At 26.4% G+C, this 24784-nt stretch overlaps 1 protein-coding gene across 1 annotated transcript in view; it reads left to right on the top strand.

Moving 5' to 3' along the window:
• Positions 1–23057, top strand: part of LOC107448575 (LHFPL tetraspan subfamily member 2a protein) — a 74466-nt gene extending 51409 nt beyond the window's left edge. Inside the window, exons 3-5 of the mRNA XM_016063831.4 lie at positions 6344–6595; positions 16285–16398; positions 19510–23057. Of these exons, the coding sequence (XP_015919317.1) occupies positions 6344–6595; positions 16285–16398; positions 19510–19652 (509 nt within the window). The 3' untranslated portion in view covers positions 19653–23057. The remainder of the gene's footprint in view (positions 1–6343; positions 6596–16284; positions 16399–19509) is intronic.
• Positions 23058–24784: the final 1727 nt, after the last annotated feature.

The following is a 24784-nucleotide window of genomic DNA, read 5'->3' on the forward strand; positions in this document are numbered from 1 at the left end:
AAAATACATTTTGCAATGTCTCAGTTATACACATAATTCAACTTAAAGTAACATCAGTGTGACTTCTGTTGTTGCAGATTAGATGACAAATAACTTATATTAGGTTGTAAGAGAGTGTCATTCAATTTCACAAATTCCTGCTTCAATATTTTGTTCGTAAAGTCAAGAATTTCAGGAATTCTGTTAAAAAATTTAAAACTTTCTAAGTTCTAAGTCTTGTTCTTTATTGAATTTAAAAACAAACGAAGATCAAGATGTTTTCTTCCTTACAGGGTGTTATATTGGGGAATGTATATATATAAATATATATATTTATATATATACATATATATATATACATATATATATATACATATATATATATGCGTGTGTGCATGTATATACTGTCCGTATTTAATAAGTGTCTATAACAGGAAAAGAGTTAAGCCATCATTCAAGCAATGTACTTCTTCATTAAGGAAATTGATATAAAAAAACAACAACTTCGTATTCGCATCATCAGAGTCGGCCCTATTACTGGAGAAATGCCAGGACTTATCTTATAATTTATTGTCGGCAGGATGCCCTCTACAAAAGAAAACAAAAAAAATGAGAGATTATTTTTCTCTTTGCTTCAGAAAAAACTTGGTAGCATTAGTAATTGTAAATACATATATATACGTATATACATTTATTTTTTCTAATCACTTTAAAAAGTACATTAGATAAATTTCATTTGGACTAAACAATTTCCAAAACAATGAATATTAATTAGTTATATACTTTAGTTTTCCCGAATAGAATATTGCAGTAAGTTGTAAATAAATGTTCAAAAATTGAAGTTCATTTTAAACGCATTTGTTTTTTCGGATTTTACTTAATTAAAAAATCTTCTTTTGTTTCGAAGATATCGTTTTAGTATTTGAATAACCATTAATTTTTGCAATGCTGTGTAGTTATACTATTTCTGATTTTTTTATTGATAGCTCAATTAAAGATCATATTTCTTTGAAAGAAGCCGAATGTAGCGTAAGATTTAAGTAAAATAATTCCTAATAATACAGTTTCTAAATTGATAAATAAGTATGTATGAATTTGTACATATATGAAGTTCCTAAAATTTACTCTGAGTTTTCTTAAGTTTTCATTTCATAAGTTCTATTTAAAAATATCATTGAAAATAAGGAAAGTGGTAAAGATTTATTCAAATATTATTCATTTTAAGAACGATTTTTATTAAATTCTGTATTATAAGCCGATTGAACGTTAATGATAACTATAAACAGAAGATTAGCAAAGATTTCTGCCAAAGATTTAAGCATCACGAACGACAGAATGAAAAAAATTGAATTACTACTATTTTTTTTACCTTAAATATAACACGTCATTTTGTCTAATTACATTTCGTAAATGTATAGTCAAAATAATAGTTTGAAAATTATTTCACTGATTAAAATTAGTTTTTAACATTTAAATTTAATAAACAAGCTTTCAAATTTTGACTGCGAAAACTTTAATTCAAATTTTTTTTCCTTTTAGAGAAATTAAATTTACATTTAGCGACATCGAGACATTAAATTCATTTACACCGAGACATTAGTTTTAGGCCAGCAGATTTTAGAAAGCCTTTTTGTTTAATATGTACCGAGTTACAGAATATTTCAGAACAAAAATTACCATCATAATAATTTTTTTCGTGATAACTAACAAATTTTAAAACAATATATCGGGGAAATAACGTTACAATATCACCAAATTACAATGTTTTCATTTACCCATTTTAAATATATAATAAATGTCAATTTCAGCCCTGAGAGTATACTACAGTTGAGTAAGTTTCAGTTTATTTTAGTAGTGATTTAAATAAACGAAAAGACAAATACGGAGTGACAAATAATAACTGCAATTTTAATGTTTATTAAAAAAAGCATCATTACTTCTAATAATGAAGATGAAAATATTTCTTCCTACAACATATAACAAAGTTTTAAAAGTGTCCTCCTCTTGCCTTATTTAAGAAATGCAAACAAGAAAAATTGGGAAAAGAAATAAAATTGGTGCACAGTAAAAAATTCCGGATCAAATTACGGTAAAAAGTGGCGGCACTCAGGGTGCCAATACTTTTTACCTTAAAATCCATTTTTTCCGTAACATTTTACGGAACAAAAAATCTGATTTACCATAATTTTTATATAACGTAATATTTACTGTAAAATCACTGAATCAATGTAATTAGATAAATATTATTATACGTAAGTAATACTTTACTGAAAATTTATCATTCTTTATTAGAAGCAAATACCTACCATTGTTTTTTTTCAGAAAATTTTCGTCTAACTCGTTTCTCATTCCTTTAATTCGAAAACTTTTTGATGAAACAATATAAAAAAACATATTTAATTAAAAATGTTATTGATGTGGTTTATAATTTTTGAGTTATTTTAAGTCAAAGCTGAAATCTCATTTTCGCCGAGTAATTCAGTTTAGCAAAAGTTTTCAGCTGGGGAATTACGATTTTTTTGAAGCCACATATCCCCATGTATAAAAAAGAGTAAGATGTCTCTCCTTGCTCTAATTACGAATTTTGGAGGAATTTAATAGCTTGCATCAACGTTTTATTTAAAGATATTTTCGTTGTAAAAAATGTCGCAAAAAAAATTTTAATTTTTCTAGCAATAGTGAAAATGTAATGAACCCCTTGATTTCTTAAAACTACCTGATACTACAGAATTTGTACATTTCTTAAATTTTGATTGTTTGCTATTAAACTTAAAGATTTCAGGTTAAATTAAATTTCGTATTTTCACCCTTTTGAAAATTTAACTTTCTTTTTACCATTTCGTATTTTTTACACGTCCTTTAGTTTGAAGGTTATTTCCTCTCTGTCATCAGATAATTTCAAGAACTACAAACTTTAGGTTGAAGAGTTTTGTACAGAATGATTCCCTTGCGAGAATGTTTTGATTTTATTGTATTTTTATGATGCCTTGAGCAAAAAGCTGACAAAAAATCAATTCCTGACACGTTATAAGGAATAAATTTTCAATAAAAAGATATACAATTTGGTTGTAAAGCCATACTTTCAAGTCGGAATGGACAATACCCTTTTTTATTATTTAAAACAGTTATATTTAAATATCTCTAAACATTACTCGAAATAAAATACTAAGCATAACTATGTTTTATAATACAACAATAAGAAAAAATGAATTATTAAAAAAAAAATAATAAAGGAGATTATAATTTCATAGTCATAACAAAATATCATAACAAAAATCTTTGAAACAGATTGAAATTATTGTCCGCCGTTTTTAAACAATTATTGAAAATAATACGTGCATTATGCAAACAAAAAGGCAAAAGAGTTTGGAAAAATACTTTTCAGAAATTTTGATTATTAGTTTATCATTGTATTTAATTCAATGAACGCTCAACATCATATCCTTATATTAGTAAACACAGTTCATAAAAAATAATAATAATTATAATAATTTCTGATTTTTTAATTACAAATCAATTTTTAATCAATCATACAATAGAGCAGAATTTGACTTCAATACTGAGAAAAAAATATGGTTAAAATTACCTGGAAATGGTACAATTTACTGTGTTTCTGGAACACCAAAATGCTCGGTACTTTCTACTGAAGTAAAATTAACAATAAAAAAGTTTTCTATAAAATATGTGTTAAGTTTTGGTCAATGTGGTATAATTTGGTTGTTTTATCATGATACCTTAGAGCATGGAATAAAAACCATATCGGTTAAATTTGCTTTTCCGGTTTGTACTTTTTTTTTAATTGTGTGATAATAAAAACTGTATTTTTGAAATCTAGAATTTTCAGTAAACCGTTACCACATGAACAAAAAAATAAACAAATAAATGGTTTAAATACCGTATATTTTCAATTTTTATTACCTTAATTATGGTTTATTTGACTAGAAATGTCATTAGCATACAGTATGATAATTTCACTAGAATTTTTTTCTTCGTGTATAGAGTGTTCCTTATTGGCTACTTTTTATATATATTTTTGAAAGCCTTTACAAAATGAAGACAAAAAAGTCTACACTTTCGGAATCTAAAACAAATTGCAGATTCATGGAAAATTACAAATTAATGCTTAAGCAAGTAAAAAAAAAACGCTATAAAATTGTTATCATCTACTACTAAGGAAAATTAATGAACAAAACATCAAATCCTGTTTGATTGTCTGAAAAACAGAGATGTGGTTAAAGACGATTATTTGAATCTACTTTAAATACTCTATAAATATATTTTATACACTTTAAAAAGTTTACTATTTTTCAGAGAAGCGTCTTTCTTTTTTCTCGATTAAACAGATATTCTTCGAAGAAATCACACATGCTCTGCTACTGGTACCACCGCAGAAAATGTGAAATGTTATGGGATTCCGATCTAAAAAGTATTAAATATTGTACCTTAAAGTATTCGCTAATATAGGAAATAAATTGCATTTTATATTTTTTATTTTAATGATGTATGTCATGAGGCGCAACTTCACCAGATATTTAAATTAAATTATTTGACATTGAAAATTGATTTATCGGTTTTCTAGAACTTTAGCGAACAATATCATCGCATGAAAAAGTAACTTTATTTTGTTAAACTCTGCTCAAATTCTGCATTACCATATATTATTAAAAACAGCGAGTTTGTTTGATTAGTTTTGTAACTTTGATACATTTTTGCAGTTTTGTCTTGGAATTTAATAACCAAAAGTTGTTCTTTCTTTATATTTTTTGCCAAGTTTCTTTTTACGAGAGAACAAAATTTCATTTTCTGAAACAGTGTGTGGAGGTGAATTTAAATCTGTTTTTTAAAGCTCCCACAGAAGGGTATTGCAAAATTTTATTCTATACTAAGCTATAAGAAATTCAAATACTTCCAGATATCGCAAGTAGTTGTATAATAAAAAATAAAATATGTAATGCCAAAGATCTTAAGATGGATACTATTTTTATTTCTTACTCTTGAATAATTGTAATTTATGAGTACATAATTGAAATTCTTTTATAAAATAATCATTCGCTAAAATTGAACAAATGTTTCATGTTTAGTAGTTAACATGCTTAAAAAGGTTTGACCATTATGAGAATGTTACATTTATGTAAATTTTCAGTTCTAATAGGAATCACGTAGGAACATTTGAATATACAAGTAGTAACACGAACACATGCAGAAATTTTCGTTTTACACAGTGAAAAAAAGAATGGTGAAACTACCAGAAAATGGTAAAAGTTCCCCTGTTACTGACTCTATGGGAACACCAAATAGCTTAGTTATTCTTACTAAAAAGATTTGGTAAAATTAACCGCAAAATAACGTTTTATAATATGTGTCAAAACTTGATAAGTGTGATAAAGTTTGATAGTTTTATATTATACCTTAGAGCATGGCATAAAAATTACTTATTCGTTTAAATTTACTTCTGATTTTGTTTTTACTAAATGTGTTGTTTGTTTTTACTGTAATTTTAAATACCAGAAATTCCGGTTAACCGCTACCATATAAATGAGGAAACTACCAAGTGAATGGTTTAAATACCTTATATTTTGGTTTTAAGAACCAGAACAATGATATTTCGTCTACCAGAAATGTCGTTACCATACAGTATAATAGTTTATCAGAGTTTTTTTCTCCGTTTACGCTCAAAGAAAAAAAAACAGAAATAATAAGAGAAGTATTTTAACAACAGCCAATTATGAGGCAGGGGTTCATGGATGCTAAGGCTAAGTAGAAGTAAATTTATTCATGCTATTATAATGTAAAAATAATTAGTGGTTAATTTTGCATAGATTTAATTAGATTTGTTTGATTGAAAAAAAAACTTCAATGCATAGGTTTTGTAATATTATAAGTAATTAAAAAAGTATCATGCTTTGACCTTATCTAAGATATCTAATTCACTTTTGTTGAAGTATCATTGCAATTTTATCACTTGTTTACCTAAAACAATGTATGAGCTAAACAATGCAAAAGATTGAAATGTAACTCATATAAATATTCTTCTTTATTTTTATCAATGTTCTGGTGTTTCTGATATTAAAAAGGAAAAGGAATTATGTACATAACACGCTTTGATAAATTTTATTCCACATGATACCTGAAAATCTTTCAGGGCATATAAATAATATGTAGGGAAACCTTAGCTGTGATATATTCTTGAAAGTTTTGGAAACTATGATTCGAATAATAATTACAAATAATGGATTTAAGCAGGTAATTTTTTAACAAATGTAATGTGAAATGTACCACACATTTATGCAATTCCATTTGAAGAAAAATAAGATTTAATTTTCATTATTTTGAAGTTTAAAAACTTATGAATGCTTTTTTTCAGGCCTCTATAATGGTTGTATTAAACTTCATGAAATCGATCAACTTTTTACAGCCAATTGTGCTCCATTTGTCACTAGTTTCAGCATGTCCTCTGATGATTTTCCGAACTTTTGGAAAGCTGCACTCGTTTTATTTGTTTGCGGCTTAGGCTTGCTATCATTCACACTTATCACATCTTTATCATGTTGTTGTATACGAAGTGTTTTTCGAAAATCCATGTTTACTGTATCTGGAACTTTGCAAGCAATTGCTGGTAAGAGTTTAAAATATATTTTTAAATATTGTCATCTGTATTATTTAGATAATTTTAATATGCGTGTTTTAATAACTTAGTGTTAAAATTCAATTAATATCATTTATAATTACTTCTGACTTCGATGAGGAGTTAGTTAAAGTGTTTTGAAATCACAGCTCTTATTTTAATCAATTGAGAGGTTCTTGTTAAAGAGGAACTCAACAAACCTACAAACTAAAGGTCATAAATTAAAATTTAAGCAATAATAAGTAAAATTTTGAGGAAAATAGGTTGCATCAGTTTTTTTTTTAAAAAAAAGTATTGACAAGTAAAATAAATCAACTAAAACAGCTGGTTGGTTGAAAAAACTAAACGGTAAGACTAGAAAACAATTTACCGCCCTACGTGTGTAGCCTATAATGATTTAATTTTTGAAAAAGATTTTAGAAAAATTTATTAAAAATGGTGTTTACAGAACAATCTGTTTCAGGTAAGTTTAAACTTTTCTTAGTGTTATGCAATTTTAAACAAGTTATCTTCAATATTCCTTTAAGTTTAAAAGTTATATTTATACTCTTTTGTGTGAAAAGTTTTTAGTTTTAATTTTCTTCAAATTTGTAAATATAATTACTTTTAGGAAAATTTTTATGAAAAATTGAATAAGAATTATGAAAATATTTTTTATAAATAATTGAATTTTCTTTAATTTATAGAATTTTATAAGCAAATTACCGAAAATACTATGTGCAAAATAATTTCATTCGTAGTATTTATGGGGTTAAATTTATATGTTGAATAAAAATATATGTTGTAAATTAAAGCAGATATTATGCATATGTATATTAGAGAACAGTGCTTATGAACTCTTATCTCAATCGAATGGTTGTTAGCTTATCTGTTAGTGTTTTCTGCTATGCTAGAGGCCACTTTTGTTGTCTTCTTTATGTTAAAAACTTTTTTTTAGGAAAATGAACTTTTTTGTGAGAAGTTATTTTATAAGTAAATAAATTTCAAGGTGGTTTCTTACGATAAAATATTATTAATAATTTTTGGTGTGTAGGTTGTTCAGCAATCACCACTCATAAAATATGTTTTTAGAATTCCTATTAAAAAATATTTAAAAAAATTATTGGAAATTAATATTTAATTGATGATAAACATAACGACTTTGCAATTAGTCGAATCACTAACGCGGAACATGTGACGAAGAAGACAGAAACCAATTTGATTGCCTGTTTAACTTGGAGGTGCTTGTTTACAATTATCTTTTGTCGTCTTGTTTTTCTCTCAGGCAATCAAACAGGTATTGATGTTTTTTTCCGGCCAGATATATCTTGGAATCTGATAGCGCTTATTTTTTGTCCTCACTCAACTATTAATTTACGTTTTCTAATGAGTGCATTATAAGATTTTTTTTTAATCTCAGAACGATGGCCGTTAATCTATACAGTCAGCTCCCATCTTTGACAGAAATGCTTAGTGCCCGTAACTGTAACGAGCTTTCACAAAATTCGTTGACCATTAATTTATGCGGCTATTATCTAACACTTCCTAACGCAATTCGGGTATGAATAACCTCTTTCATAGTGGTTACAGAATCTAGCTACAGACAAAAAATCACAGCCGGCATCAAAGAACATCTCTCTTTCAGTTCCTCTAATTGGTGATCACGGACAACAAAAGCGCAACTCTCACACTACTCGACAGATGGCAGCACTACACTATTTTGCCTCGTTTTACGATTTGTCTTGATTTGACTTACAAATTATCCAAGTCTCAAACAACGTCAAAGCCTGATATCAGTCATACCTTATCATTATTATAAAATGTCATAATTTAGTTAGCCAAGTTTCTTGTTTTTAATTATTCTTAGATAATGAATAATTCTTCTTTCCATTATTAATATTTATATATATATATATATATATAATTTAAACACTGTTAAATTATAAATATATATAATTTAAACATTTTTCAATTAAATGCAGATTTTAAGACCTGCTCTTCATTTTAATTTCAATAAAGACATGAATAAAATCTATTTCAAATAAATGTATAGTTTCACAGGCTTTTTTAAAAAACTGACTACACTATTGATTTATTTATTCATTTTTCTAGTTTCGTACTATTTATTGCTTAAATATTAATTATTATTATTAACATAATATAAGATTAACTAATTAAACAATTTCTCATAACTCAATTAAAGATATTTTTCAACAAAATACTTTTCAAAACTTCAAATAAATTATTTGAACTGTTCTTACATGTTCTAAATATATATTTGGCATTTTGACACTAAACTATGCTACTAAATATTTTTCGATCTAGTTTTGCATAGTTTATTCCAGTACTTTTCATTTGATGAAAAAAAATTTGGCAAATAAAATTAAACGAAAGGCTTAACTTTTCATTTCTGGAATATTAAAATAAAGCCGTGACTTTCTTTAGGTTAGTCCATATCTAACAATGAAGCCGATGACATTTTTCCAGATATCTCATTTGAAAGAAATCCAGAGTGGATATAATTGTCAAATTCAAGTTTTCATTAGAAATTTTCTTACTTTCAAAATAAAGAGGTTTTGTTTAAAATGAAACTATTTCAGAAGTCATTAAATTATTCGTATAAAAAAGGCATAATAAAAATCCTAAAAATTCGGACATTTTTTAAGCATTTAAGAGTTATATTTTTTGTGATTCTTTCAATTATTTTGAAGAAATATATGTAATCTAAACATTTTTCCATTAAACGCAGAGTTTAAAACCTGCTATTCGTTGTAATTTTGATAAAGGCACGAATTAAATCTATTTCAAATGAATGCACAGTTAATTAAATCTATTTCAAATGAGTGAACAGACTTTTAAAAAACTGACTACTCTATTGATTCATTTGTACATTTTTCTAGTTCCGTAAAATTCATTACCTAATTATTATTAATGTAATAAATAATTAACTAATTAAAACATTTTCATTCCTCAATTCAAAATATTTTTATTAGAACTTCAAATAAATTATTTCAACTATTCGGATATGATATAAAATATATTTGGCTCTTTGACACTTAACTATGCTACGAAATTTTTTCGATCTAGTTTTGCATAATTTATTCCAGTACTTTCTCTTTGATGAAAGAAATTTTGACAAATAAAACTAAACGAAAGGCTTAACTTTTCATTTCTGGAATATTGAAATAAAGCCACGGCTTTCCACAGCTAAGTCCATTTCTACCAGAAGCCGATGATATTTTTCTAGATGTCTCATTTGAAAGAAATCCAGCGTAAAATAATTTCCGAAGCACGCATGCAACTGAGGAAAAAGCTCTAAGAGAAATCGATTTCTTACGTCACCATTAGTCATTCAAAAAGTCTGGTTCAAATCATGAAGAAGCGAAGATCGAGAAAATGATAGGTTTTACTTTTTATAATAATTCTTCCAGGAAAAAAATAGTTCTTTGGCAAAGAAAAGTTTTCCGCTTTTTAATGACTTTAAAAAAATTATTATAAATATTCAAAGCCGGTTTGATTATTCCAGTGTCCTTTCAATTCCATCTTGTTTGATCACTTGTAAAAGTTGGGTAACAACTATTTCAATTGGGTTTGTTTACTTATCTAGTTGAAAAAAATAATGAAAAAAGTTTATAATGGTAATGCTATAAGTATTAAAAAATAAATTACACCAATTTATTTCATTTTAAAAAAGAATAGTTAAAAAGCTATTAAAACAAAATTTTTTTTAAAATTTTGTTAACACTGAAACCAACTTATACATAATGACAGAAATTATGTAACAAAATTATTAATTACAAGCAGCAAATTTTATTAAATTTGTAGATTTGTGTCATAGTGATGACCCTTACAATTAGGTGAGAGATTGTAAGCAAATGAATTTTATTCTGTTTTATAACCAACGTTGAACATCCAACCCAATTCTGAGTTCATGACGTTCAATGATTAGCTTCGTAGTCATGTAATTTCAAACCCAGCCCAGAAGACAACGGAACTCCTGGATCAGACATTGAGGCAAACTAACCTTCGTGCAGTACTTTTTTGATGAAACCAACCCACATTTACGTTACAGGGAGAGGAAAACCACGAAAATCTCCCACGTTTTAAGACAGCACTTTCGAAATTATAAATAAAAAATAAATAAATAAATAGAAAGCATAGCAAATATAATAAAAGTTCCTTAGTTTATTTGAAACATGTTTTTCAATTTTTAACGCTTCAGATATTTATCAAAAATATTTTTTAACGAAAGAGAAAATGTTACACTTTTATTTATAAAGCATTCAATATTAGATAAGTTAATAAATAAAGCAAAAATACAAAATCTGTGAAAGTTCCTTTTTTTGTTTCACTAAAACAGCAATTCTACCTACTGTAAGTTCAAATTACGAGTCTCAAATTACTCAAGTTCCAGACGGATTCGTTAGCTTATTGATCATTTAATTATGCTCTATTCACATCACTCTGGTTCATGAATTCTTTAAAAAATGTTGGTTAAATTTAGGTTTTCAGTTATTTTTATGTAGCACCATAATACTTGTATTTTTAAATCACATTAATGTTATAACTAAAATATTATATCTAAACTAAGAGTTTTATTGTTTTAAAAACATGCATTAAATTTAAAAACAATGTTTAGAAGAATTTTTTTATGAATAGCTATAAACTATAATGCATACAGAGCTGAAAAACTATACTCAGGGAATACCACTTTCATGTTTTATAAGTCAAAAGCGAATGTCATCGGTCATTCTTTTAAGCCCATAACCATTAAGGAAATGAATTATTGATGACGTTAAGTCTGGATTTGTTGGCTAATTTCATAATGTTGGCTATTTTTATGAGAACAAAGTATTTCTGTTTTTTTACCTGGTATCTTTATAGTGCATTTAAATTTTTCCGCAACCATAGAATAAAGACAACGTTTTTACAAATGAAATGAATAAAAATTGATTGCTTTAATGCAATCATATTTTTAATCTTGAGAATTATATGAAGAAATGAAGAAAATTAAACTAAATTAGGAGCCTCAGAAAATGTTATGTACAAGAAAATATAGCAAAAGAGATGCCGAGATATTTTATTTTATGAATCGATTATTAATATAGTTTATTTTTAGCCTTAATTTTATTGTACTGTGTTGGCACTTTTGAATTTTTCATTCTATTTTCAAACATTTTGATTTTTTTTTCTTTTAATTTTTTTAAGGTTCTGATTTCAGAAATTGACAATATTTTTTTTCTCTTTTTTTGTTGTTGTGAAAAATTATAAAGTAAAAGGAATTAAGGAATTATGCAGCAATATTTCGTTTTCAAAACATCTAAAAATATCTTTAAATCTCCAAATTCAGAAAAATGAAGTTTCATTTAAAAAAATAAAGCAAAATCAAGAAAAAAGATTTCTATAGCATTAAACCTAAAAATAAATAAATATGTAACTTAAAATAAATTCTTATGATTGAAATATTTATTTTATCTATAAAAAAAACTGCATTTTATTGTAAATAAATAAAAATCAATTTTGAAAATATTGTTTTAGATATTTCACTTTTTCTGACAATTTTGGCTTAAAACGTTTTGGGCTCTAATTTTAACGTTTCTGCTTTAAGTCGATAAATCTTTCGTGTTTTTAGTTTAATTATTCATTCAAATCCCTGAAAATATTGTTTTTAAATAAATGTCAAAGGTATTAAAATATTCAAAACAAAAAGGGAAAACCTAAAAGCTGTAAATATTTTATTTGAATAAACATTTTATATTTGTTACGAGAATTTCAAATTGAATTTCTTCTGTACAAACAAATTCCAGATTAATGCTGGCGTTATTCTAACAATTTAATAAGATCTGATTTTGTTTTATGAAATGTTTTATTTTGGAAAAAAATTCAGTTCCCCGGATACTTATAGAAGTATATTATTTTTGAATATATTTTTGGTTTCAAAAGAGAAATACTTATATTCGTAACATTAAAATTGTATATTAACCTAAATTTTGCTATTAAATATGTATTTATTTTTAGTTACAATAAAAATTACATAAATAAAAATTGCAAAATGGCATGTCGTTTATTTATTTAAAGCCATTACAGAATAAATAAAATATTTTGAAAATTCTTAAATGCAATGTTTTTATACGTTATGATAATTATTTAATCTTTTTTTAATTCGATTTAGAAGTTTTAATGTTAATGCATAACTTTAAATGTAACTAATGAATTTTTAAAGATTACGTTAAACATCATTTTTAATGTTTAATTGAATTAATATTTCTTCATGGCTGTTTTTCTCATTATGTTGTAAAAGATTGATTTTTTGTGTGCAATAGTTTGGATATTTCAAATCTATATTTGTCTTATGCTTAGTTTTAAGTTCTATTTATTTTAAACACAGAAAATACAATTGAAGTTTCAGATTTGAATACTTTCCAGTTAATTTCATGAAACTAATTATTTAGGTTCAAGATGCAAAAAAAATAATAATAATATGTGCATCTAAGAAGAAGGATAGGGCATACTTGTGTTACGTTGATTAACGACGTGAATAATATACAGCATTATTTGTGCTTTATTACATTGTTTTTGACTTTAATCTAACATTTTAATGATTTAATACTTTCTTACTACAATGGTTCTGGACTTTTTAGCTCTGAGTATTTCTTGCACTTACCATTGAAGTGCCATATTGTTAACATATATATAACTAAGGAAATCAAAACCGAAACGGTTAGTTTATTCAATTTTTAGTACCCATTTTCTTCATTAATTTTTTTAATTTAAACATGAGTTAACAGTTATAGTTCAAAACCTATCTTTTTCAGAAATAGTACTACAATAAAGTTAAAAATATAGATAACCAAGATTCTAAATTTAATAAAAAAAATTAAACTTGCAAAATTTACTTTCTCATGCTTAGTTTTTAAGTGCTTAGAGCTTCAATTTGCATTTTTTGTAGTTTTGTTGTTCTGAGTTAAATGTCACTATGCAAATTAAAGCAGGTTAAAAATTGCGATTCGATAATTATTTCAAAGTTGAAAAAATATTGAAAAATTAAATTACATGACACTTGAGTTAGCAGACTTATTTGGGATCTATCTATTTTCTATGGTGAAATAGCATGACTCTACGCTTATTAAGGTAATATATATATATATATATATTGATNATTTATATATATATATATATATATATATATATATATATGGAGTTAACTGTTAATTATTTTAAAATTTTGCACACGGATAAAAAAATACTGTGCAATTACTGTACTGTGTGTAATGACCTAACTGATGAAACCACAATTCTGTTTAATAAAAGTGAAATAAATGATATTTAAATCATTCAATGGGTAATTTTTCGTTCATATGGTAACGTTTTACCGGAAGTTCAAGATTTCAAAATTATTGCTCCGATTACCACACATTCGGTAAAATAATACAAAGCTCAAAAGTAAATTTATATAAATAAATGGTTTTTATGATTTAAGGTATTATGATGAAATTACCAAATTTTATCACGTAATATAAAAATTATATTATGTTATATTTACCAAAATCATTTCTAAAGCCCTGTACGAAAAAAGAGCTTTTCGGTCCCTGAGAGTTGGAAAATTGTAAACTTTACAATTCTGGAAATCTTGACCATTATGTTTTTCTCAGTGTAAAATATAGTTTAAGGCAACATACATTTATAGATAATTAAGCATTTAAAAACCACATATATCATACATGTATCACGTTATGTAAAAATATTGATAATACTTAACTCAAAAATTTTATTTGCCATTGTTAGAAATGTTTTCAGCAATATTTGAATTAATGAAAAAAATCATAATTACGAATAATTTAGCTTAATGCTTTAAAAATGAATATGAATTTTTAATTTTAAATCTATCGATGCACCTTAAAACATTTTACATTATTTATCAGAATTCACGTGGTAAATTTTACTCCTTTCATTTTTAATGAGAATTTTGAACAGTTTCCGGATTATCATAACATTTTGTGTTATTTAAAAGTCAAAGAATCTCTTATTACGGAGAGATTATATTCTTTAAAAACTCTTCATTCCTTGTCAGATTATAATCAAGTTTCTGAGTTTGGATCAATACGCTTATTATCAAAATATTTTAATTTGCCGCTTTTGGTAAATGAAGGATTAGCTCTCTGTTAATTTATGCCTCATAATTTCTCATTTGTTCAATTAAATTCTATTATTTTCTAAACAAACTTTTAATGCATCATGACTAAACTGTTTTGAAAGTTGTATTTTAATCTATTATTATTTTAGCCCACAGGCGCATACAATAATTAATTATTTACTTATGCATGAAGAAATATAAAATGTTTCAATTTTTTTTCTTCCTGTGATTTTACGTTACGTTAGTGATTCAGTGATTTTAAGTTATTTATTACTGTAAAAATTATACTATATTAGATTCTTCGTTCTGTAACATGTTCCAGTAAAGAGTACCCACATGCTGAGTGCCGGTACTTTTAATCGTAATTTGATCTGGAATTTTTTACATTGAAAAAAATATATTGCTAAATACAACTTATCTTTTACTTTCACTTTTTAAAAAATATTTAAGAATAGGTTTTTCAAGTAAAATCACTTGAAATCTGTCATTGATAACTGATGAAATAATGAGATAAAAATTAATGAAAATTTTGAAAACTAACTATAATGTTTTAATGCATGCCTAATTTTCTTCCATATTACTTTTTGCCGTAATTTTTTGAGTGCTTAGTAAATATCAATTTTCTTAATTTTTTGTAAGATAATTTAAACTATAAATTGTGAAATAATTAGTAAAAAAAATGAAGTATATATTATTTTTATTTTTAATGCAATATTGAAATTTTAAAATCATATCATTTTTTAAAAAATTTTGTATTACAATTATTCTATTCCTTTTTTAATCCTTGGTCATCCTTAGTCTCTCCTAGTCTTCAGTAATTTAAACGTATTTTTTTAATCTGAACTACAGATAAAATAAAAAAAGTTATAATAAAGTTATAATATTTATTATTCTAGCGTTAATCAATTGAATTTTGAAACTGAAAATAAATTATAAAGTGTAAGTAAATTATTTTAAAAAGTACTTTTAGCAATTTGATACAAAAATGATTAAATCTATTATGTTTTTTCATTTATTAATGTTATTAAATAGCTATTATTAATGTTATTAATGAACTAAATATTAGTGAGTATTTTGAAAACTATATCTAATATTTTAACATACGTATAATATTTTTTTCCTTTCCTGTTCTTGATTCAAATGCTTCTTTTAATTTTAAATAGTGAAACAAGTTATAGAAATATTTTCACTCTTTCAACCCCAGTTTATTAATTTTTGACTTTTAAAATGCTATTTCACTGCCAATTTTAAAAAGAAAAAAAAACATTCAAGCACATTTTTAAGTTTTAACTGTTTTATACGCTGCAACTAAACTCAGTAAAATCGTTTTATAATAAGAAACGTTTTATAGTTAGCTATCAATCAACAACTAAAAATTCTGCCCTCTCTTAGTGAAAATTTCATCTGTAATTTGCAACATGACTACGGGGTCATTGCAAGAAGCATAAAAATAAATATATGCGATATCTTAAGACGAATAAAAAAATGTCTCAAAAATATTTATTCCATTTTCTTATCTTGTTTCCCTTTTTTCTATCTTGTTTCCATTTTTTCTTCTATCTTCTAGGCATTTTGTTCATGCTTGGCTTGGTGCTTTATCCAGCAGGTTGGGGAAGTCGAAGAATCCAAATGGTTTGCAGTAACAAAACTGGACCTTATTACATAGGAGATTGTTCTATGGGTATGGAATGTCGTTTTTACAAGAAAAAAAAATTGTAGTCATTCTTTATTGGTTTTCTCATTACTAGCTAAATTACTATGTTGCACATAGTTTGATAAACTAGTTCTTACGCAGTAAAATATAGAAACCTCAAACTAAATAAAAGTTTGTTTCGAATGCACAGACTGAATTGAAACTGGAAAGATCTTCAATACTCTATTTATATAGTGGGATATAATCTATTCCTTGCTCCTTTTATTTAAGATGAATCAGATTGAAGATCAATCCATTTTTGGAAATAATTAAAATGGAAAAAAAATTCTAATTAGAATAATAGAATTCAGATAGTTGTTTTTTGCTCTTCAAAAGAAAGGTCAATGATAATACTAAAAAGGTAACCTAAATGAAAAAAGAACACGTTTGTTAACGAATACAGTAACAGAATTTTTAGTTTTTATACAGAATTTATAGTGAGTTATTATCTATCTGTTCTTCTTTTCCTTTGTTTAAAATGAGCCATATTGAAGATCAATTCAATTCTTGAAATATTTATTATGAAAAAAGAATTCAAATTCAGATAATTGAATTTTAATATAGTTGTTTTGGTGCTTTTTTTTAAAAAAAACTATGTTCAATGATAGTTTTATGAAGATTGCCCAAATAAAAAGTGGGTATGTTTGTTAACGAAAACATTTAGAGAATTTATAGTATTTATACAGAATTTATAGTCAGTCTTTATTACTTTTATTTAAAATGAGTCAGAGTTAATGATCCTTCCCTTTTTAAAAGATAATTTAAAGGAAGAAATTCAAATTAAGATAATTAAATTTAGATAGTTTTTTGAGCATATGAAAAAAACTAAGTTCAACGATAATATTTTAAATGTTGCCCAAAAGAAAAGTGGTCACGTTTGTTAACGAATAAGGTAACAAAATTTAAAATTTTTATATAGAATTTATAGTGAAGTATTATCTATTTCTTTGTTCCTTTACTAATGAGCCATAGTGAAGGTCAATCCCATTTTAGAAATAATTTATACGAAAAAATAATTCATATTTTGATAATTGAATTTAAATGTAGTTATTTTTGTTCTTTTGAGGAAAAAAAAAACAAGTTCAACGATATTTTTATAATGATTGCCTAAACGAAAATTTGATACGTTTGTTAACGAATACTGTAAGCAAATTTATAGTATTTTCCAAAATTTATTGTGAGCTATGATCTATTCTTAATTGCCTTTATTTAAAATGAGCTAGAATTGATGATCAATCCATTTTTAGAAATAATTTAAACGAAAAAAAAAATCTGATTCAGATAATTGAATTTAGATGTTTTTGTGCTTATGAAAAGGAAAAAAAACTAATTTTAACGAGAATTAAAAAAAAAAAGAAGTTGCCGAATTGAAACGTGGATGCGTCTGTTAGCAAATACATCCGTTTAGATTTATAACCACCGTTTAGATTTATAAAGAAAAGTAAAAGAAGTGGGCTACAAATGCTACAAATAAGATAAAACTGATTAATCAAACCTCATGAAAGCATTTTAGGTGGATGTAAATGTGAGGTAAGAATGATGTGACCAAAACACAGCATTGCTAAGTAGTTCCAATTTCAGCTACAAACCGTGATTGTACATTTCATTTATTAACGAGATTTAATGTATTTAATGGATTCACCAATTCATTGGAAATCGTGACGTTTGCTTGCTCTGGTCTTTGGTAGATAAGATATGGATATACGGCCTTCACGAAACTTTTCACACCATTCATTGATAGTTAAACCATTCATTCCGTTTGTACTCAAGAATGTTCGCCATAAACTGAAAACGATTGTTGATAAATGTCCGTGTTACGCGCATCTTCTGTCACTACAAATTGTAAAATTGTGCGTTGTTCTGTTCTGTATGCATCAATATTAGCACGATTTCTCAAGAAATATAATAATATCACTCCGAATTTGATCTTGAACAATCCAAAAAATTGTGTGAAGGTACATTTTTATTTAATTTAGCACCAAATCGAGCATTTATATAAACTTTCAGTGGTGTAATTAAATCCATACACCAATGATGTTAAATGATTATACCAAGCTCATGTGCATTCTCACCATTCGTGAATTATTTTCGCCTCCAAACTTGCCAATTTTGCCTTACTTTGGATAGCGTAAGAAGATTATTTACAATCGCGTACGAAATAGGGTAAATTTGTTGATGTCTTGAGCTCTGCAATACATCTACAGACCCAAAAGTTCACCGTTACAAAACGTGTGCATGTTTTTAGTTGCGTAATAGGAGCGTCAGTCACATGCAATAGATAATTTTATAGTATTTAGTATCCTTCTATCCATCCTCCAAATAATTAAAATTAGTAGATAAAGTAAGTAAACTGAAATTAATAGTAAAATAGTAAATTAAAATTAATAATTAAAATTAGAAGGTAAAATTAGTAGGCGGCTTTCTTTTTAGCTTGGGTTGTTATGTAAATTTTGGATTAGATTAAAGTTTTTACGCTGATTTCAGGAAATCTAAATGCTAAATTCCATAAAGACTTTTTAATTTTTACGTTGTATTCTGAACTTTTTATGTTTGCAATCTAAAATTTTATTTTATGCTTTTATAAAAATTTAAAATATGCATCTTTGATTTTAAAAAAAATGGAACTTTAGACCCAATGAGAGAGACCTAATTGTTTTTAAATTCAACTAAAAGAAATTTTTTTAATTATGTGACTACAGAGGCTACTTTTTATCTATTTGAAATTCGAATTTATGAAAGCAAATTTAAAAGCTTTGTTATAACTACTTCATATTCATTAAAAATATACAAAATGGAAATCACAACCGATATGTTTCAAGAGCCCAAAAACAAGCACCCATTTAAGGACTCGCCAGACGCGACAAGTCTGCGAGTCCGCCCGGCAAGTCTTGAAAATGAATGCCTGTCTTTGAGCTCTTGACGTCACAATTATTTCCAATTTGTATATTTTCGAAGAAAATAAAGTTTATAATCAAGTAATATCTTACAGCTTCAGTTAGTTGGGATTATTTACTTAGGATTGTCTTAACTAATCAATGTTATTTTAAAATATGGTTATATTTGTATAAATATTGTAACGAAATTATTTATTTTAAACAGGTTGGACTTATTATCTAGCTATTATTGGAACAATCGTAACTTTTATTTGTTCCTTGCTTTCAATTCAAGCCGAGGTCTCTACATCGAATACGAAAGTTCAAGAAGGGCTCATTGAAGGAAAAAACGTCATATGTTTCATATGATCATGAGCTACAGCATCACAAATCATTTCAACTCAAGATGCTTATGACAGTTTTTGCTTTGAAGAAGAGAATATTTTTTCTTAAATATTTCCACCCTACTGTGTGAAGCGTAAATAAAAGGATACTCATCCATGAGACAATCTAAAATAAAGAAATAAAATAAAAACATTAAGCTGAAAAAAATTAAAATTGATAACTTCATAATTCCTCGCTTTACTTGTTCTTTGAAACTAAAGTCTCATAATCTATAGATACGCGATGTCTTTTGTTTTAAATTTTATTTCTTTTCTGCACTTAAGCGTAAAGAGCTCTGTCCCCGTAAAAATTAATAAAAGATATTTGTTTTTATTTCAGTTTTCTTTTATTGATCTTTTACGTTATTGCACATGCTATGATACCTCATTATAAGTTTAAATATTTTCGGAGTCGAATTTCTTTTCGTTGGAAATATTTTTAAAAAGTGTTTTATAAATAATATCTTTACAGTATGTAACTAGTTTTGCTTAAAAAGAACCTTTATAGATACTTTTGGTGTTTATGATTCAGTTTCCCGTAAAAATTAATAAAGAAATTTTGTTGTTTTTTATCATAAATTTTTTACATTGTTGTTCATTCTATGGTAATTCATTATGTGTTAAATGAATACCAATCTGAAGAAATTGAAGTGGAAAGATCAACTTGAGAATACAAAAACTTTTTCAATAATCATTAAATAATCAATAATCATTAAAGTAAGAAAAAGTCGACATGTTTCAGAAACTCGAAAACAAGGCTCTTTTTCTTAAGATTTATCAGATGAGAATAAAAATATCAAAACAGATTATAAAGCATTTGGAATCGTGTTTAATTCATATAAATGGCGATTTTCTAGTAAAGGACATTTCCACGCCTCTATACTGCTTGGAAATGCATCACCTCTAATTTACATCTAGACCACTGTCATTTTTTCTCGAATACAGGGTTTTTTTTCTTTCTTTTGTTTCTTCTTTTTTTTTACCTTTATGACATTTTCCTTTGTTAATTATTTTGCATTTTCTTTTCTGAAATTCGTTTTGTTTATCTCATTTACCATTGGTCAAATTTTTGAAGCTTATAAAGTTTTTCTATTATTAAGTAACCCACTATGCATTATTAAATATTTATCATTATGTAAATAAGTTTGAGTTTAATTTCTTTCAGTTCAAATACCGACCCTTTTGTGAGAAAAAACCCCCCCACAAATAATCGGTCATTTTTTGAGTAGTAAACGAAATCGTTGAGTGTACAGAGATTTATGTACGTTGGGCAAAATGTAAATGGTATATATTCAAAATTATTAAAAGTGAGAGTTTCTAAAAGTATTTCTATCAAAAAAAATTGGAATTTAAAAATACAGGATCTATTATGCATTTACAAAAAGTATTTAACTATTAAATTGATAAATTAATGGCACTATTTAATGTATATATTAAAAAAATGTTTTATGTCATGAATTTCTTCTTGCTTGTCTTTTGTTTTTTAAAATGTATTAAAAAAATTAATTAAATTGATGTTTTTTTTTAGAACTTTAGCAGTTTTCTGTATTTTACCGGAGAGCTACATTGATATTTTTATTTACGAAATAAGTGATCTCGCAATTTTCAAAGGTGCTGAATATTTTTATCTCGTAAATGTCGAATGTAAATTGACTTTTAGGTCTCTAGTAATGTATGTTATACTACACTTAGGCCCCATTCACAATTTATCCGATCAAAGTTGGCTTCTTAGCTGCTCGGGCTAAAAAAGTTTTGAGCTGGTTGCATTATCATAATGGTGGAAATTTTTTTTAGTTCTTATTAAAGAATTATTTTTTTGGTGATAATTACCAAACATGTTTTGTGTGATTTTGAAGAAAAAAAATGACACTTGGTTGCAAAATTAAGAAGAATAAAATATTTACCGTGTTCATAATCACCACATTATAAGTAAATATATTTAAATATAAATCATGCAATTTTGAGTTTTTAATTTAAAAGTGAAAGGCAATACTAAAAAACTTTAAACAGATCTCTCAGAAAGTAAGCTTTTTTTAACCCTTTCGCTGTGTATCCCAATATTTCACCGGGGAAAGCGGAAGTAGCAAAATTCGCTCAAACAGCAATTTCCGCGGGAATGCTCTTTTTTTTCTTCCTTTTTGACCATTTAACTGGGCAACTTGCTTTTTTCCCGTTCCCTTTTTGCTTTTGTGTGATTCTTAATAGCTTATTCAGATCTGGGTTAATAGATTACCATATTTCTGCGAAATATATAACCATGTTTTGCAGATTTTTTAGAACTCTTTTCAAAGTGCACCGTTTGTTTTTGAAAAAAAAATTTTTTTTTCTGCAAAGATTATAGAATAGAACTTTGCCGCGAACCTTGTTTAGAATTTTATCATGCCGAAATTCACTTCTAATAAATTTTTTTGCATATTTTCATTAGTATACACGGTTTAACTTTGTATTTCATAAAATAAAACATAATTTTCAAAATTATTTTTCAAAATTTTGCTTTTATGTGAATATTCTTCAATTTCCGTTTTCCCACAACCTTTTTTATGATCTTAGAAAAAAAAAACTTTTCGCAAATTTTTTTTAATATTACAGCTCAAAACTATACGTAGATTTGAAATATATAATAAAAAGTGCGCAATTTTTAAGCCTATTATGATAAAAAATATGGCAACCAGATACTCATCCTGTATGGTAGGAAAATGGTGGAAGTTGATTAACTTAAGCTTTAAACCAAAGCTAGCTTTAAACCAAATTCCACGGACATTTTTCTTTTAACTCGATAAAATTCATCTATGTGAATGTAGCCTTAATTTATCTTTTAATCATTTTTTCAGATATCTTTAAACAAATAAATGTGTGGTGCTGGTATTTTGAATTTATCTGCACCATAATAGTATGTTTCCTCTTTTTAAAATCTGTCATTTTAAAGTTCTACTTAACTTATTAACTTTTAATTTGAATATTTTTTATATTTGTTTCTTTTTTCATAAAATCTTGATGTTTTTTGCACGGTATTGTTTAGTTGTAAATTATACTTTCAAATTGTTATACTTGTAATATATTGAAAATTCATATCGTCTATAATGTAAAAATACTTGTAAATAACTTTAAAGTTATTGATTAGAAACTAAATGACCATTTTGTTATTTTACATAGAATTACAGCAGTTATAATTACATAATTATATAAATTGTTTATTGAATAACTGAAGTTTTATAAGAACAATTTAATAATGTTTTTAGTGAAGTAAATATCTAGTTCAAAAGCTAATTAAATTTATTTACTTTGTTAAATTGCTCTTAACCACAAGTATCAAGAGAATATTTATTGATCTGTGTTTACTGTATTAAGTATTTTATACTCTCTAAATGTAATAAAATACTATAATATCGTTCTCGGCTTTTTTAATAAGAACATTAATTTTTGTACAATCATTCAGCAGTACACTTTACATCACACTTCACACGCAGTACAAGCATCAATATATTAGCATGAGTCATGGTGACTCAGAGGATAGTACACAGCCAAACTATAAGGTGACCCGGGATCGTATCCCAGCAATTCTGCTTCCGGCTCGCACCGACTGCAGTGCTGACATAAAATATCCTCTGAAAGACGGATCATGGGCTAGAGTCCCTTTGCCGTCATGCTCCTCGTAGAAGGTTTTCATGATTATTCTCTCCATGTAACACAAATGCGAGTTAGTTCCATCAAAAAGTAGGCAATTTCCCCCCATTTCTTGATCTAAGAGTTCCCTTGTCTTCTGGATTGAGTTCAAAATTATAAGGCTTCGGAGTTGAGCATAGGTACTCGTGAACTCAAAACTGGGTCTGCTGCTCAAGAACGGTTATAAAATGTGTTAGCATTCTAATGAATAATATTTTTCGATGACCAGTTTTAAAATTTTGTTTGTACTTAAAAAAATTTCAGCAAAATTTTATATCTTAGAATCAGTTTTTGGTGCATTTGAAAATAAAGTAACACGATTTGTCTTATTTTATCCAAAAATTTAAGGGTCATTACCGCGAAACGATATATTAATTTAACATTTCTTTTATGCGAAACAGAACAAAATGAAAATATAAATAACAGCTAGCGGAAAGAAATTCTTTAAATAGAATGAATTCTCAGAGAGTTAAAAAGAAATAAATCGGAAACTTCTTGCGTGTCAGGATGTCATTAATATTCTAGAAATGGCAATACTCCAAATTGTTTGAAGTTAAAAAGGGCCCAGAAAATAATCTTACTTATAGATGCTATGTATTTGATAACATGAAGAAAAGGCTTTCTTTATTTTTCATATTCAGCCCTTTTAATAGCTTACTTCCTTTACTTTTTTTTTAAGAAAAATGGTTTTTGGCTCTGATTAGTTTAATTCATAGGGTCGTCTCAATACGATTAGATATTAACAGATAAGTAAAGACTTTGTGTTATACCAAACCTGAATGAATTTTGTTCCAGTGGACGGTTTTATACGTAGTTAGTATTGTTTAGAAATAGAAAATTTATTAGTTCTAAGCGAGAGTTTGGGTCCCTGTACGTTAATATTATGTTTTGCATATTTCGCCTTAACTCGAGATTATTTTTAGTAAATCAGAGAATATTTGTACTTAATTATAAAACTATTTATCCGAAGATAATTCCACTCAAAATAATTCTTAAAAATATTTATTTTTTATTATTTTATTTAGTAATATCCAAAAAAAATTAATTATAGGATATATTGAGAGTATAAATTAGTTTGGTCGGTTTTCAAAAGATGGCTCTGGTTGTTATGAATGTTTCATAGGGACAGCTGATTTCGGCGGTTTTAGAGAAGTTAGACATCTGTCAATAATATTCAGTTTATATCGTTTTGAGTTTCATACATAAACCCTGTTTTTTAATTTGTTAAATATGCCAAATTTTGTGGTAACTAAGCAGCATTTGAGAGAGGCTTTATGTTTCTGCTTTAATTTTAAGAAAAGTGCAGTTGAAGAGCATCAAATGCTTGTAGAAGTTTATGCTGACAATGCTCACAATGATAAATAATGTAGGGAATGGTATCGACGTTTCAAGAATGGAGAATGTAGATGGTGAATGGTGAATGTAGAATGATGGATGGTGTTGCATATTATGAGC

This window comes from Parasteatoda tepidariorum, chromosome X1, assembly GCF_043381705.1.
Source record: "Parasteatoda tepidariorum isolate YZ-2023 chromosome X1, CAS_Ptep_4.0, whole genome shotgun sequence".
NCBI lineage: Eukaryota > Metazoa > Arthropoda > Arachnida > Araneae > Theridiidae > Parasteatoda > Parasteatoda tepidariorum.